Source organism: Protopterus annectens, chromosome 1.part0 (genome assembly GCF_019279795.1).
Source record: "Protopterus annectens isolate FY-2018-M chromosome 1.part0, PAN1.0, whole genome shotgun sequence".
Classification (NCBI taxonomy): Eukaryota; Metazoa; Chordata; order Ceratodontiformes; family Protopteridae; genus Protopterus; species Protopterus annectens.
In genome coordinates this window covers 120,132,354-120,148,823 of record NC_056725.1, presented here as the reverse complement: position 1 = coordinate 120,148,823, position 16,470 = coordinate 120,132,354, and the positions used below count along the sequence as shown (strand labels likewise).

At 41.9% G+C, this 16,470-nt stretch overlaps 2 protein-coding genes across 2 annotated transcripts in view; both read right to left on the bottom strand.

Annotated features, from left to right (window-relative positions):
• Positions 1-630: 630 nt before the first annotated feature.
• LOC122815875 lies at positions 631-8,099 on the bottom strand. The gene is made up of 2 exons (XM_044088741.1): positions 2,383-8,099; positions 631-1,312 (listed from the first exon to the last, which is right to left on the bottom strand). The coding sequence occupies exon 1, from the start codon at positions 7,797-7,799 to the stop codon at positions 6,768-6,770; it is 1,032 nt and encodes a 343-aa protein (XP_043944676.1). The 5' UTR covers positions 7,800-8,099; the 3' UTR covers positions 631-1,312; positions 2,383-6,767.
• Positions 8,100-10,293: 2,194 nt separating this feature from the next.
• The window catches only part of ARMT1 (acidic residue methyltransferase 1), a 352,965-nt gene continuing 346,788 nt past the window's right edge, over positions 10,294-16,470 (bottom strand). Inside the window, exon 5 of the mRNA XM_044088624.1 lies at positions 10,294-12,816. Coding sequence (XP_043944559.1) covers positions 12,043-12,816 — 774 coding nt within the window. The 3' untranslated portion in view covers positions 10,294-12,042. The remainder of the gene's footprint in view (positions 12,817-16,470) is intronic.

The following is a 16,470-nucleotide window of genomic DNA, read 5'->3' as shown; positions in this document are numbered from 1 at the left end:
AATGATGTACCCTGGAACCAGCAGACAGGCTTTGGCTCCAAGAGCTCTCCTGATCCAAAGAGATAGGAGGTCTCGGAGAAGATGTCGGATACATGTGACATATGGTGTACCTTAAAGCAACCTAAAAGCTTTGGCATACTGGCTGGATGTCAGGCCGCCCTTGGCAGGGGGATCCCTACTGTTATGAATACTGCAACAGTGATATGGAAGGACATCTTATCTGCCCAGCCTTGAAGAACTAGCCTACTAGTATTTTTATGGGGCCCACCAAAGCAGTGCTGCTCAGCAGTAGAAAAGTTTGGATTAATTTTGGCACTCTGTCTACCTAATGGAGCTTCTCCTGGAGCTCCTGATAATCCATGTGAAAGGCGCCCTTAAGCTTTTAAAGCCCGGTCGATCACTAGGGAGGTAAGACCCAAATAGCTTAGGTTACTGCAATAGTAATCTAAATGCTGAACATTAGAAGTTGTGAAGCACTGGGCAATGTTTCCCTATAACTAAAGGAAGAAGGCTGGCAGAGATACCAGCTACCAATTTAGTAGGCAAGTCAGCCTCTAGGCTTTTCTTAGAGATTAATACAATTCATTTATTTTAACACCATGTTCAGTGAAGAAAAAAAAAACAAAGAGGTTGTGCCAACTGGATTCTGTTCTTTATGCACATCTTCAAAAGTCTTACTTCAATACTGAAAAGGTGATCAATAACACACCGAGTCAGCACTGACACGTTTGGTACACAAGATGTGATCACTGGTAGGCATCATTTCCACAAAAGCTGCAGCCAAGAAGCAGAAAACAAACATAAATGAAAAAATGAAATATGAAAGAGTACAGCTGATACATGCAGAGATTACTTCAATCAGATACAACAGCAGGAATTAAACGAGAAGATACTTCAACCATGGAAAAATGATAAAATACAAGGTAACAAATGCTCTTTCTGAACCATAGTAACCTCACTCAGAATTCACAGCTTTAATGCTTGCATTTCCTCCATACTGTGAATGTGAAGGCCTATGCTACATGTAAACTTCACATTTCCACCCCTGCCACCCGATACATTCTCCACGGTCTCTGTAAAACTGAGCAAAACTATTTTCAGTTTGCAAAGCAGCTGTCAATACATATGATACTTTGAAAGAAACAATTTAACAAGGTTTTGCAAACTGTTTATGTCTTGAAAAGATGCAATGGTAGCTTTGAATCACAATTAAAAGTACAGGTGTGTGAGATATTCACCATAACAGCAGGTCTTTGAATGCAAATCACTGTAGCAGTAAACATACGACTCAGGTTTGGTGTACTCACACCACCTTTCAGTTTGCCTGTCAATGTACTGGTCTTCCCTGTGATGTGAACTGCTGGACAAGATGCACTCCCATATTCTCAAAGCTCCCTGGTATAAAAGGTAAAATCATCAGCACCCCCCCACCCCACCCCAGTTTATTGCTATATTATACAACTGCCTAAACAGCATGTCTAATCTCCTTGTATTATTAGACAGGGAAAGGCTGTTTACACCAAGACAACCCTGAAGGTGTCTCTGGATATAAATGGGGATAAGACATTTAAGTTTAGAATGGGACAAGAGATTTATTTTTGTTAACACTAGAACAGCAGTAAAATCTGTCTCACCTTAGGTCTGGTATGATCTATTGAATGGCTCTTTTTCTTAACAGATTACACAACTCTATTTGTGCTAATGTTTACTGACAGGGTGGAGCATCTGACCGTATGACAGAAGGGAACACTGGGGTAGAAAGAAAGAATCCTGTAATCCTAGATTATAATGGTCTGCAAGAATCCTGTAATCAAGGACTATAATGGTCCTCAAATTGCTTTCTGGGATGATGGCTTCTAGTCTGTCAAGTAAAAAGACAAATGACCACAATTTTTCAAGAGCAGTGGATGAGCAAGTCATTAGATTAGGCTGCTGCTGCCCCCCCATGTGGGGGACTGACTGTGCACTGTCGTGTGAACTCCAGCTCCAGCCTTTTTTTTTGCTTTTGCAAGAAAACTTGTTAGTTTTCTTTGTCTGCAATGGACTTGCTCTTTTTCTGCTGTCCCTGTCAAAAGCACGGTTGACAGACTCTTGAGTCTTAGAAAACAAATTGCAGTCAGAATTTTCTCCTCCTACCTATTTTCTTTTGCATTAAACTAAACCTATTACTCAAAAGCCTTTAAACTTCATTTAGAACATTTACAAAATTTACAAATTTTTCTTTTAAAAAGCGATAAATCAGCCGGTAGCATGGGGCAACACCTAACCCTGGGCTGCAAAAGCTGCAGTAGCACTCAGCAGCACCAAAAATCACATGCATGGATAGACTGGCCTACTGGCCTACACTGGCCTGCCGAGCAGATGCTTCCCTAAATGGTCAACCTTTAGTAGCCACCAGGATGATATTTCAAATAGATGAGACCGCCATAAATTTGTCTAAGAGACCTAAAGTTCTTCAGAGTTCACTGTAGGGAGGTCAAGGAGTCTGCATGCCATCCTTTTTCCTGCCACATCATCTCTAGGACCTCCCCCAAATTTAGAGTTTTGTGTGTTAGGAGGCTGTTTGGGAGTCAATGTCCTCCTTTTCCACATCCAAATCAGATTTGAGAGACCCTAGCTTGGAAAATAAATACTTCCTTTTACATGAAGCCTTCCAATACACCTAGGGAGAAGATAAATCAGAAGAGGAAGAGAAACAGCTCTGGTGAAATGAACTGGCAAGGGGAATGGCAGAGATTGCAAGAGTCCTACAGAACTGCTGGAAATACTGGGTGGCCCCTGCAGAAGAAACTAGAAAAAAAAAAAAAAAACATGCATCAAAGCAGAAAGGGATGGCGGAAGGATTCCAAGGTCAAAGTTGATATCAGTATGAGCAATGTGGAATCCAAACTCCCAACGTCATCAATCAGAAAAAAAAGTTGGCACTGATGTTGACACAATAGGATGGTCCCCACAGTAATGCCCACTCGTCAAAGGTTAGTGATGAAGCTAAAGCTTACAGTACACATACAGTCAATCCAGCCATAAATGGAGGCACAAGAGATAAAGACACTGGAATCAAGACAACTGTTCAGTCCTGGCAAAGCGCCTGTCAACACCTGCCCACACCTGCCCATGAAGAACCCACAAAAGTCTTGGAGTGAAGGGGGTGGAAAGGCAGGCACACGAAATATGCTTCTAGCCTGAAACCCTAGTGGTAAGTATAAGCCCAGCAAATTTCTGCTGTGCAAGAAATACTGCCTCCATGGGTTTTGACTTCCAGAAGCTGGTAATCTGGGCAGTGAGGGGCACATCTTGGCATAAGAGGAGTTGATGTTGGGAATTCAGTAATTTTTCATACTCCTCTGTCATCATCTCTAACAGGATACCAAAGAAGAAGAAGATAACCCTGAGGAATACTTTGAAGAGTAGCCAGAGTTTGGAAGGAGGGTGCTGGAGCACAGAACAGGCATCAATAAAATGCACCTGCTGACATGAAACATCATGAATGAAAGGCTGTCCTAACAGTCTTGGCATCTCTCATGGGCGTTTGTCTAAATAATCTTGGCTACTTTATGTGTTAGAGATTTTGAAAGCAGAGGCATATTTCCTGTGCCTGCCCCCCCCCCCTTCACTCCAAGACTTTTGTTGGTTCTTCATCAGCTCCTCTAAGTTGTTCTGACTCATAATAGGCAGGTGTGGGCAGGTGCAACTTTGGCAACAAACTGCCTGATGTCAGGCACTGTAAACAAACTTGGGGATATTGGATTTGTCACATGTTGGATAATCTGCAGACTCTCATACAAGACCCAAGAAGACAGAACAGGGGAGATCACCTCCATAGAGAGGCCGGTCACTAGCAGAGTCCCTCAGTGCTCTATGCTGGGTCTGCTCCTTTCTGGCATCTACTTCTTGGAAGTCGAGGCCAATGTCACGGGCATCTGGCTGACCAAGATTGCAAACAAAGAACAGTCATAGTATCCTCCAAAATCACAAACTTCCTAAAGGAAGGACGAACTCAGACAAATGACTGTTGCCAAGATCACAGCTGAAAACTCAGTGCTAAAAAATATATATAATAGTATCCTTTGTGAAGTCAGCCACTGTAGGAAATTACTTCACTGATAACACTACACTACAAGTAGAACCAGTAGTCAAGAGATCTGGGTATGTAAGTAGATAGTAACCTGGCTTCTGGCTAACATGTATATAAGGTGGTAAGAAAATCATTCTATGTCATTCAGCTTATAAACAAACGTATGGCATCTAGGTCCAAGGAAATCATCATTCCACTGTATTCATCCACCATCAGGCCCATCAGTCAGTAGGGATCCCCTTGGTATGTACCTAACCCTGCGCATTCAATAACTAGAATGTCCACAGATGTTCCTCATAAAACGAATACAGGTTATAAACAGCGTATCCTATGCAGATCACCTTAAAGCCTTAATTCTATACTCTGTTTCATACAAACTGTTGAGAGATTATCTATGCAAAAACTACAGTTGTGTAAATTCTTACCATAACAGTAGATTTCCTTCTCTTCACTGTTGCAGCACTCCTTAGATAAGGGATCTCCTGCCAAGATAGCCTAAGTATGTCCCAGGAGGAAAAGAATCTCCCTAGGGACCAGGAAGAACATGTACAACAAGATGTAGAAATGAGAGAAGAGCCCCTCAGCCAGGAGAGCAAGAACAGGCAGGAAGAAGGGAGTGAATATTGCAACAGTGAAAAGGAGGACACTACTGATATAAGAATTTTGACAACTATACTTTGTTCTCCCATACTGCTGTTGCAGTATTCCTTGCATACGGGAGAGTACAAAAGCATAAGAGGAGACTTAGGAGGAGGATGGCACCAAAGATCCTCAAAATACCCATGCAGGATAGCCCTGGCAAAGCCAACTTTGGCTCTGGAAATAACATCCAACTTATAATGCTAAGTGGAAAGTATGGACAGAAGACCAAGTAGCAGCCTCAAGATTGGAGTTGGTATTGAGCCCCTTGAACAAAGCACCAGAAGAAGCAAAGGCTCTGGTAGAGTGAGCCTTGACTGAAGACATTTACCATGAAAAGAATAACAAAAAGAAGTGGCTTTAGAAATACAGGAAGAGCTGGTCTGCTTACAAACAGCTAAGCCCAAAGACCTGGGATGAAAAGAAACAAAAAGCTGCTCAGATTTCCAAACAGCTTTTATTCAAATTACATCTGAGCTGTCTATGCAAGTCCAAGGAGTGAAGAACTTTCTCAATGGCCGACTGTGAAGAAGGAAAAAAGGAAGGCAAATGAACAGACTGATTAAGGGACAACTCACTGACCACCTCAGGCATAAAAGGATCAATATAAACATACACACTGTCCCTGTGGAACACTAAGAAAGGAGGAATAACCATGAGAGCTTGAAGTTCAGAAACCCTTTTGGAAGAAGTAAGAGCCAAAAAAAAGAACAGTCTTCCAAGTACAATGCTGCAAGGAAGGTGAAGAAGCAGACTCAAAAGGAGCCAGAGTCAGTTGTTCAAGAACAAAACTTGAGGTCCTAGGAAGGAACAATAGGCTTTCTGGGAGGCCTGATATGAAGGATGCCTTTAAGAAACTGTCAACATCAAATCTTGATGGAGGATTCAAGGGCAAACAAGTAGAAATGGTTGACCGGTGAGCTTTAGCTGATGAATATGTCACCCAGCACAGAGCAGATCACACAAATAAGAGAGGACCAGAGAAACCTCTGCAGATGGAGAATACTGATGGCTAGACAGGCACCAGACAGAAAATCTCTTCCATTTTCCATATTTTCCAATATGATTTCTTGGTAGTGGGCTTCCTGCAGGACCCAAAAGCACATCTTCAGAAAAAAGGTGTCTAAAAGGGATCAAAACCTCATCACCCATAGCATCAACCAAAGCATGGACAAGTGAGGATGGATAAGAGAACCCTTGTCTTGTGTAAGACAGTCCACCTGGTGAGGTAACTTGTGGTGATTTCCCCTGGCCAAGTGAGAAAGAAGGAAGAACCAATACTGTCTGGGCCAAAAAGGGAGTCACCAAAAAGATTTTGGGAGAGTCCTGTCTGATCTTGTGTAAGACTCTCAGAAGCAGAGGAAGGGGAGAGAAAGTGTACAAAAGCACCCCTTCCAAGGGAAAGACAGGGTGTGTCTACTTTCCAAGCAAGATGACTTGACAATCTGGAACAGACAAGAGGAAGTTGTCTGTTCAGAGGGGAGGCAAAAAAATCTACCTGAGGTATACCCCACTGATGGACAATGTCCAGGAACACATATGTGAAGCATCCATTCATGAGCTTGTGTGCTGGATCTGCACAAAGAGTCTGCCACTAGATTATGCTCTGAGGGAATATAGACAAGCAGAAGAGTTACTTGATACTGGAAAGCTAGATCACAGACTTGAAGAGCTAGCCTGCAAAAAGGGTTAGGACCTTGTACCCCCTTTCTTGCTGACATACCACATCACTGTGGTAATGTCTGTGAAAACTTTGAGGGGCCCAGGATGAAAGAGGGTATGAAAAGTCTGAAGATCTAGATGCAGAGCCCTTATCTCCTTGATGCAGATGTGGTTCGACCTCTGATAAAGAGGCCATAGATCCTGAACCTTGAGAGCCTAAGGAAGCTCCACACCCCCTGTCTGAGGTATCTGTAAAGAGCTCTTGAGTCGGGACTGGAGGCTAGAAAGAAAGCCTTGGGTGGAGAGAAAGTTGATGAATCCACCACTGAAGCTCTAGCTTGAGACAAGGAAGGAGGGAAACCAGGAAGTCTAGGGGATGACAAAGTTGAAGCTAAACTGACTTGAGGTACCACTGAAGCTTTCTCATATGGAGCCTAGCTAGAGGCAGCATGGGAATGTTGGAGGCCATAAACCTAAGGACCCTGAGAAAGTCTCTGGCCGTGACTGAATCCAGTGGAAGAATAGACTGGAAAAAAGCAAAACGATACAGGGCCTTGGAGGCGGGCAGAGATGCTAACATGGGGATACTCTGGATCCTGCAGCCAAGGGAAACATGATCCTGAGAAGGAGTCGAGACGGATTTTTGACAGTTTATGGAGAGCCCGACTCTGCAGCAGGAAAATAGTAAACTGGAGATCCTGAAACAGAGCTTCAGGGGAGGAAGCTTGAATGAGCAGGTCTTCCAGATAAGGAAAGATCTGAACCATCTTATCTTGGAAAATACAATGACGCAAACAACGCATTTGGTAAATACCCTTGCAGCAGTAGTGAGGCCAAAGGACAAAGCAGAGAAATCTAAATGCAAGAAGAAACAGAGAAACACAAACATTTCCTGAAAAGGGGATGGATGGGGATATGAAGGTAGGCATCCTTGAGATCCAGAGAGACCAGAAAGGCCTGGCAAAGATGAGGAGGAAATAAAGTTTGAAGAGACACCATCCAAAAGAGGGGACCTTGAGAAAGGTGTTGCGCTGAGAAAGGTCCAGAGTTGGTCTTTATGTGCCTTCCTTTCTGAAAGCCAGAAACATTCTGGAATAAAAATTCCTCCCTTCCTGTGCAGGGGGCATAGCCTGAATGAGAATAAAGCACCTCTGGGAAGAAAGGAAGCTGTTCTCAAGGAGGTTGTGGGATGCACAAAAAGAGAGGAAGAGATTTCCAAGCCATGAAATACCCCTGGCAGATACTGGACAGAAACTAAGAGTCTGTTATCCCTTAACCAATCTGGAAGTGACAGGGAGAGGCAAAGGGACAAAGGAACCTGGCTTAGGGAAAAGGGAAGCAAGTAGTCAAATGGAACCTGGCTTGTTCTGAAAAGGAGGTTACTGGGAAATAGGAGTCTGTTTAGATTTAGCAGGAGGTACATGTCTAGAACCCCTTTTACCCTTGGCTGGAGGTTGAGAGTGTCTGTGAACAAAAGCAGATTTGGAATAGGAGAAACAAAAAATATGTTTCAACTCCTGCAAGGCTTTGCCCTCATCCTGAAGAGATTTCAAAAGTTCAGCAGAAGCAGTACCAAAAAGATTTTTATTATCCAAAGGAGCATCCAATAATTTGGCCTTAACATCATCAGGTAAAACATGAAGAAGAGGCCTTGAGTAATGCCTCATAACAGAACCAAATGCAGCAGCCCTGGAAGAAGCATCAGCTGCATCACAACTGCATTTGATAGAGTGTGTGTGTGTGTGGGGGGGGGCAACATGAGAGGTGGAACCTAACAAGGAAATGGCAGTAGCATTCACCTCAGAATTGGAAAGATTAGAAATCACCTGAGAAACTTGAGAAAAAAAGGCTAAAACATACCTGGTTATATGAGTCTGGTAGTTAATGGTCCTAAAAGACAGGGTGGCAGTAGTATAGACCATTTTGCCCAGCCTCTCCATGGCTCTACTATCCTTATCTGAAGGAAGCAGCTTGGTAGAGGCTTGGAGGTTTTGTCAGATGAGACAGACACCACTGCAGAATCACCAGAAGGGCACTTTTACATAAATTTACAATAATCTGGCACCTTGTAAAATCTGTCAGGTGTCTTAGCAGTTAGGGGATGAGAAGGTATCAAGGAGGGCACCCAAAACTGGAGAAATGTTAGAAGGCCTGGGAGACTCCATCTGGAGGAGCTCATAACATCTCTTTTGGATATCAGAAACACGAGAACAATCCCACTGAAAGAATTCCATTATACAGGAAATAGTGTCCCCAAAGGAGAGTTCCTCTAAAGGGGAATCCTCCTCTGAACCACAGTCCAAGGGGGAAGGGATCTGAGAAGAGTAGGCTAATGACTCTTCTCTGGAATCCTGCTCCCTTGGTCTTTTAAGAAGAGTGGAAGACCAGGGAGGGGCAGGCACAGAGATCACTTGAGGAGGCTTTAAAAGCCATTAAAGCGTTGAACAACCCCGGAGTAAAATCTTGCCATTCTCTTTGGGGATCCTTAACTGCAGGGGAAATATGCTTGGCTTAGTTTCTTCTTCTGTGGGTCATTCACACAAAAAACCCTGGGAGGGTCGGACTCTTGTCAACACTTAATAAGCATAGTAGGGATTTCTTCTCTCACTAAGATATGCAGAATCTCCCTCAGTCCCTAATATATAAACAACTGAGATTCCTCCTCAACGGCTCCCACATGGTCGCAGCAGAGGAATCAGAGGTAACTACCAGATGATCATCTGTGCTTTCACTAGCCTTGACAGAGAGAGATGCCCTGGGGAGGCAGAAAATCAGCTGTGTCAGACCAGAGTTTCATGGATGATGGCTGACCCTCAGGATGAGAAGAATCCACCACAGCACCCTGAGCCAGTAGCTTAAGATGTTGGTTTTCAAGGTAAATAAACAAGGAGGACAGGTTACGACGTAGGGTCTTGGGGACTAACGCTTGGCAGACTGTGTATGGTTGGTGGAGCAGCTAGACAAGAAAGACACCAGTCATGATGATCTTCATGGGGAAATCTGCCTCCCACACTGACATTTTCCCTTTCTGGATGACATGAAACAAATATTAAAACTAAAACGAGAAGATAAGGAAGAACTCCAGTGGGGCACTTACCTGAAAAATGGCTCAGTAACCAGCACAGAAGAAAGGCATTCAGACAGACGTTCAATGATGGTGTTTGGACTACTAGCAAAGTTCTAAAGTGTGAACATCCGTATATCACCTATGCCTTGCACGGGGAGCATACATGTGATATACAGAACAATTTGATATACTCGCTAGACATTGGGCTATCCTTGGCAGGAGATCCCTTATGTAAGGAATACTGCAACAGTGAAATGAAATGACACTGAATAGCATCAGAATTACTCAATCTAGGGACTTAAACTTGGTTTGCAACATAAATAAGACAGACGGACAAGTATGTATCTAAGAGAATTCCCTCTCTATAGAAGAGGCTCTCCATCCATGTGAAGCAGAGCTCTTCCCCTAACCCTATTCGAGAGGGGCCAAGACCATGACCAGTGCATGGGAAGCTGGAAAAACAGCCAGGGTTTAGCACCTATGTCATTAATGGACAAAGACAGCCTGTAAATCTTGCTCTAGTTTACATTCAACCCTTAAAATAACCTCTAAGGCACACAAACTTGCAGGATACAACTGGGAAGTTTGGCTATGCTTATAAATGCCCCAGTGGTTGTTAGCCTGTACACACCTACAACCCTACGTCAATTACAAATTTGTTGACACTGAACTTTACTGCAAGACAGACAAAGCCGGTTTGCACAAATGAAACTGAACTTTTACTTCCTGAACTCAAGAGTAGTCGCACTAAACTCTTCATAAAACACACACTGTTCAATGTTACCACCCTCTCCAGAGCAAAAGAGACAAAGTATGTCTCTTCTATGGTGTTATATTTTGTTCACAGATGCAATGACAAAACTCTGTTTTATTCAAAGACTTGTTTGTACTACTTCTTGTTTGGGCATTCAAAGCACCTCAAAGATGATACAAAACTAGCTACCAAGACAATGCAGTATAAATGCAGAAACATAAAAAATGCAGTACCTTGGCAGGGACAGCAATGGCAACAATGAATGGCTTACAAAGTCTTCCTCAGTATGAAAATTACAAAGACATACTACAAGATCAGTAGTCAGAAAACACGGCACAAAAACTTTCAACTTCACCTAACAAAGAAGAAAATAACAGACAGAAAAATTATCTTTTTTAACACGTGGCCTAGGCCCAAGCAAACAAGGGATAGACAGAAGTTCAAAGAAGCCAAAAACGAGAACGTTAAAGTGGTACATGACAAAAGAAGCACGGAAATAAAAACAAAGGGGACAGTTATCTCAGTTTGAGCTTGGTAACAGTGATCTAAAGAAGGTAGGATGCCACAGTGCATTTGGGAGACTACAGTACAGGTTCTTGGCATTCTGGGAATGTTTGGACTGAAGTGGAGTTAATGCCATTGAAACTGGTCCTACAGGTTTTGAAGAACGGACCCATTTCTATCAGATCTTTCCCTTTGTCAGGTAGAAGAATAATGCTTTGCTTACAGCTGTCAGTTTTATGATCTAGCCAAACTTAAACAAGACGAGTTTGGAAAACTTAATGGGCTACTTGTCAGCCACAAGTATACATGTTTACAGATTCTGAAAGACAAGTTATAACCTTCAGATAAAAATAAATTAAACGGGTTCACTAACAAGTAGTTACATAAAACATGACAATGCAGATCACAGCCATATGAATAGTCTAATGCTTAAATGATGCATTTGCAAATGAGAATACAGCCAAGAGTAAAATGCTTTTGAAGCAGTGAGAACTGATGTGGGCAAATGCCACAGCTATTCACAACAAAGCTTCCAGGACCACATAAATAACAGTGAAAAGGAGACCAGCACAGGGGAACAAAGTACTGCTACAGAAACCTTAATGAGAAAATTAAGGACTACCATTTTCCAGCATGAAAGTTCTCAGGCACAGAGTTCCATTACCAGATGCTGCTAACTTTGTGTGTCCCAATCTGCTTGCTGAGATGCTCAGAAAAGGAATCTAACTATACTTCAATATGGAAAAAAAAAGAAAACACTGACTAAAACAGGCTGGCAAAGAAGGTAAGGGTGATGTCTCTTGAGTGCACAAATCATGTTAAGTGGGGAGCATCCTACATACAGCACAGAGATTGGAGACACTTTGTTAGTAGTGAACTTGACTGCTCAGAGACCTCTGGTTTTCAAATGTGTGCAGCTTTACCTGTTTTGTATCATAACACTAGGAGGAACCTTAGTGTGGGTACACTAAAGGAACAACAGCAGGAGCTGAATAAGCAAAGGTGGATGGGAGGGAAGAGTAGAAAACTTAAAATGACTGTACAGAAAGCTCAAAGAAGCCAGACAATCAGACCTACTGTACAGTAATCTTAGATGAATGGGATATATGGACAGACTACGAAAACAACAGAAGTCTGAGAGTTAGACATGTACAGCACCTTGGTACCCTCTCGGCTGTCCCTGCCATTTAGGGAGTCGCTCAAAAAACAGGGAAACGTGTAAAAGTGGACAGCAAGGCTGTTGCAGAATTGGGTGCAGAAAAATCCATATCCCCATCAGAATTACGTTCCCTTTTTAATTAAAAAGGTTGAAGTATCTTCTCTGAGGCATTCTATAAACAACTACATAGAAGGTGTATCAAACTGAATAACTGCATATTTTCCAATTGTCATCCAGTCAACATCAGTAGCTTTCAGTTCTTCACCTTGCCCAGGTTTTAAGCCAACCTGAACATCAGATTTTAGAGTTCTTAAGATGCAGAAAGGAGCAGGATGAAAGCCTCGCAGTGCATGATGAAATGATACTGTAAACTCCCACTGTCTATCACCGGTCAGCTTTCTATAGTTTAAATCACCCTTAAAAATAATGAGGTTTGATTTTTGTAGTTCAGCATACAAGTTAGGTGCTTCTTGCTGCATGTCACAAAATTCATGAGGAAGTGTCCAAAATGGATCATCATGGTATACCCAAACACCACTCTTAATACTATCCTCCCATTTAACTCCACATTTAGACATCCCCATGTGATTTGCTGCCTTTAATTGCCTCAGTGTCCACTTGAAATCTGTATAAGTTGAGTCAGAAACAAACCAAGGAATGTTCTTTCCATGAAAATGGATCTCAGTGGCAAGTCCTGAAATTAGAAGGAAGTCGGCCAGCACCAAATCAGTGATCAGTTCAAAGCCAGCATTGTCCAATATTATATCAACCCTTGCTTTAGGAGTGGTATCATTCCTTGTCCTCTTGCTGTTCGCAAGTATTGACCAGATGCTTTCTATGTCATCTATTAAAATAAAGGGTTTTAGACTATCTAAACAATCTAATGGATTAGATGTTTGTGAGTTGTCTTCACTTGAAGAAATGGAAAGATCACATCTGTTTCCCCAAAGTGAAACCTGCAAAAGGAAAACAAGACATTCAAATTTAGGATTCATATTAGGCTAAAAAAAACATACAATAACTCAGATTTGTACAGCAGGCCCAAGTTCTCTTAAATACTTGCCTTAAACATAAACAATGTGTTCATAGCTGTTGCCTTGAGTGTGCAAGTCAGCATTACATAAGTTGGGACTATAAAAAAAGAGAACAGCTGTGGAAGCAGCTCACCCTAATAGTACATATTGAAGCAGGGCATCTCTATTACAGTACTATTCCTCATATATGGCATTGGCAAACTTCTGTGAATATCCTCCACAGGCACATCTTCTTTCTGTCTGCTAAAGTACCACAGTACAGATTATAAGGAAGAACCACTTGCACAATTATTCGGTTCTTTTTGGCAGGAGAGAGTTCTGAAAGTGTACCCTCATTAAGGTCAGTCTGTAAAGGCCATTAAGACTCGTATGTAAACCCCTTGTCTGCCCACCATTATGACTTACCCACTTATCACCCAAACAGGCCCCTTTGTTCCCATGATAAACACCTCCTCTCCCTCTACAAACATCAAAATGGAATACTATTCCACAGGCAATTACATGTTTAACCAGCCATCCTTCCTTTAAGCACATCTTAAATTCCACTTATCAAAATCATGGATCTGCTCATGCTCTACCCTTAGCTGAACTGAATTAGACCCTTTCACACTACCTTATAACCTCTACCTCTCCTTGTCCTCAAACCATTTCTACTCATTCCTTCCTCTCTATGCTCCATAGCAAACCAAACAGCAAAAGCAGGCACTGCAGATTGTAAACCAAGTAAATCCAAAAAACAAAACGATCAGGACAGCCAAGCGGCTTTGAGTGTAGCTTTTATTGCAAAACCATTTCAAATAGTAGCGCTTTCATCAAACTTATTGCAGGCATCTTCAGAAAGAAATAAAAAGACCTAAAAAAGGCTGTAACATCATGAGAACACTCTAAAACAACCCCTTTTATATCAAACAGGAAGTATGTAACAATGTATCAAAAAAGACCACCTAATTTCTTAAATGACCTGTGCAATTTAAAAGTAACCTGTGCTGTTTAAAAAAAAAAGTAGTGAAACTTTGTAACACTGAAAACCGCTGTCAACAAGTCAAGCAATAAAATATTAAAAGGTTCACTTTGAACCTTTCTGGCTTTACCAGGAAGGCTCATCCAGACTCTGCTACACTTTGTTGTGAAGGAAAGGTTAGTTTGCTTTTATTTTTTGTATTACTGTATTGCCTTTCTATATTTTGAGTACTGTAGTTTGTTTTCTTTACCTTGTGTTTTGCTTGCATTCTGTTTTAACAGCATAATAAAACTTCAAAAGAGACCACAGCTCTCTGTTCTGAGTCAGGCAGAAATAAGAACTGATTAATTAAGGACTCATTCATAAGACAGAAGAGGTCACTTAAGGTTAATCACTTGTTAACAGAGGGGGTGGAGCTAGGAACTAAAATTTATATTTAAGGAGTAAACTAAAACATTTCAGAGCTTTAACAGAAAGGCTCATCCAGACTCTGCTACACTTTGCTGTGAAGGAAAGGTTAGTTTGCTTTTATTTTTGTATTACTGTATTGCCTTTCTATATTTTGAATACTGTAGTTTGTTTTCTTTACCTTGTGTTTTGCTTGCATTCTGTTTTAACAGCATAATAAAACTTCAAAAGAGACCACAGCTCTCTGTTCTGAGTCAGGCAGAAATAAGAACTGATTAATTAAAGACTCATTCATAAGACAGAAGAGGTCACTTAAGGTTAATCACTTGTTAACAGAGGGGGTGGAGCTAGGAACTAAAATTTCTATTTAAGGAGTAAACTAAAACATTTCAAAGCTTTACCAGAAAGGCTCATCCAGACTCTGCTACACTTTGCTGTGAAGGAAAGGTTAGTTTGCTTTTATTTTTTGTATTACTGTATTGCCTTTCTATATTTTGAATACTGTAGTTTGTTTTCTTTACCTTGTGTTTTGCTTGCATTCTGTTTTAACAGCATATTAAAACTTCAAAAGAGACCACAGCTCTCTCTGTTCTGAGTCAGGCAGAATTTTTCCCGCCCTCCCACGCATTTAAGTTGTCTTGTTAAATACCACTGTCTTTCTAGTTGCCCGCCTCTTATGTTAATCTGACCATATATCTCATTTCTCTCTACTTTCACTGGCTTATGTGAGTAATCACAAAATCATCATTTTTGAAATCCCACCCCTTCAATTATTTAAATGTATTGTCCATCCTACAGTATTTCATAGTACCAAAATACAAAAGTGACCACCCCTTTCAATCCATCTTGCTGTTTTAAAAATAGTAACTCTCCACTAAACCTTAACTTTTTAAACAGGTAAAACTCAAGTTACCTACTTTCACATCTAACTTCTCTAGTGCACACTGCAGAGTGCATTCTTTTCAATCTTTTAAGCATCCCTGTGACTAGCACTTTCTCTAATACCTGCTGGAAAGCACTAGGAAGCCTTAAACACATACAAACACTGAACTCTCCTTGTTAACGAGGAGAAATTAATAGTAGGCACTAAACAGCCTATAATTGCAAAGTACCTTGCTAAGGAAACAGCTCCTATACTTTACAAAAAAAAAAGCCCCAAACCAGGCATGTCCAAGGGTCAGCTTCCGGTGATTTCTCCTGTCCACCTGGTGAATCTGGGCAATGCAGCAATTGCCTCATGTACACAGACAACCCTCTCCTCCTACCACCCAACACTACAACCTGTGAGAGATGCACTTACATAGTCAAAATGGAAGCAAAGCTCTCTCCACCCAAGACTGTGCTAAACAGTCAAGAGGAGAAGGTTAACACCCACACTACACCTCAAGCAACACATAGCCCTTCTAAACCCGCACCACCAACACCCACATATAGCAACACTAAATCAACATATGCAGAGGCCCTTAACTGTAACCTGCCCAAGCAACAAAGACCTCTGAAGCTGAAACGCAAACAAACACCAATCACAACCAATGTGTCACATAGTTCACAACACCAGTGTGCCACCCAGCAACAGCCCCTAAGGCAAGACAATGTACCTAACACTTTAGTCATAGGTGACTCTATAGTCCGGCACACTGATGTCCCTCTCACCAGGTTGAATAAGGAGAAAATTACAGTCAGCTGCCTGTTGGATGCCAGGATCGGCCACATAATGCATGCACTCAAGTCACTCCACAACAAGTACAAATATGACACTGTCATTGTCCATGTTGGAGTGAATGACTTGAGACGTACCTCCCTGGACTACATGAAAAGAGACATGGAAGAGCTCTTGGATCATGTGGCCCAGGCAGGTATGACCCTAGCCCTGAGTAGCATCCTGCCTTCGCCCAGAATGATGCCACAATATAAGGATAAAATGATTGACTTCAACAATTGGCTAAGCTTATGGTGTCATTCAAAGGGGATCCAGTATCTGTCTGCCTGGGATGACTGACAGACCACGATGCTTTGCCAGAGATGGTCTGCACCTGTCGCCCCTGGGATTCAGGTTACTGGCTAAGGCTCTTGCCACCCCTATAGTGCCTTTTTAGGCAAAGTTCAAAGGACAAAACCACCACCATAACAGGTACAAGCATGCAAAATCTGAAGGTAATGCTACTCAATGCTAGAAGTCTAAACCTCAAAATGCACTCTCTCGAGGC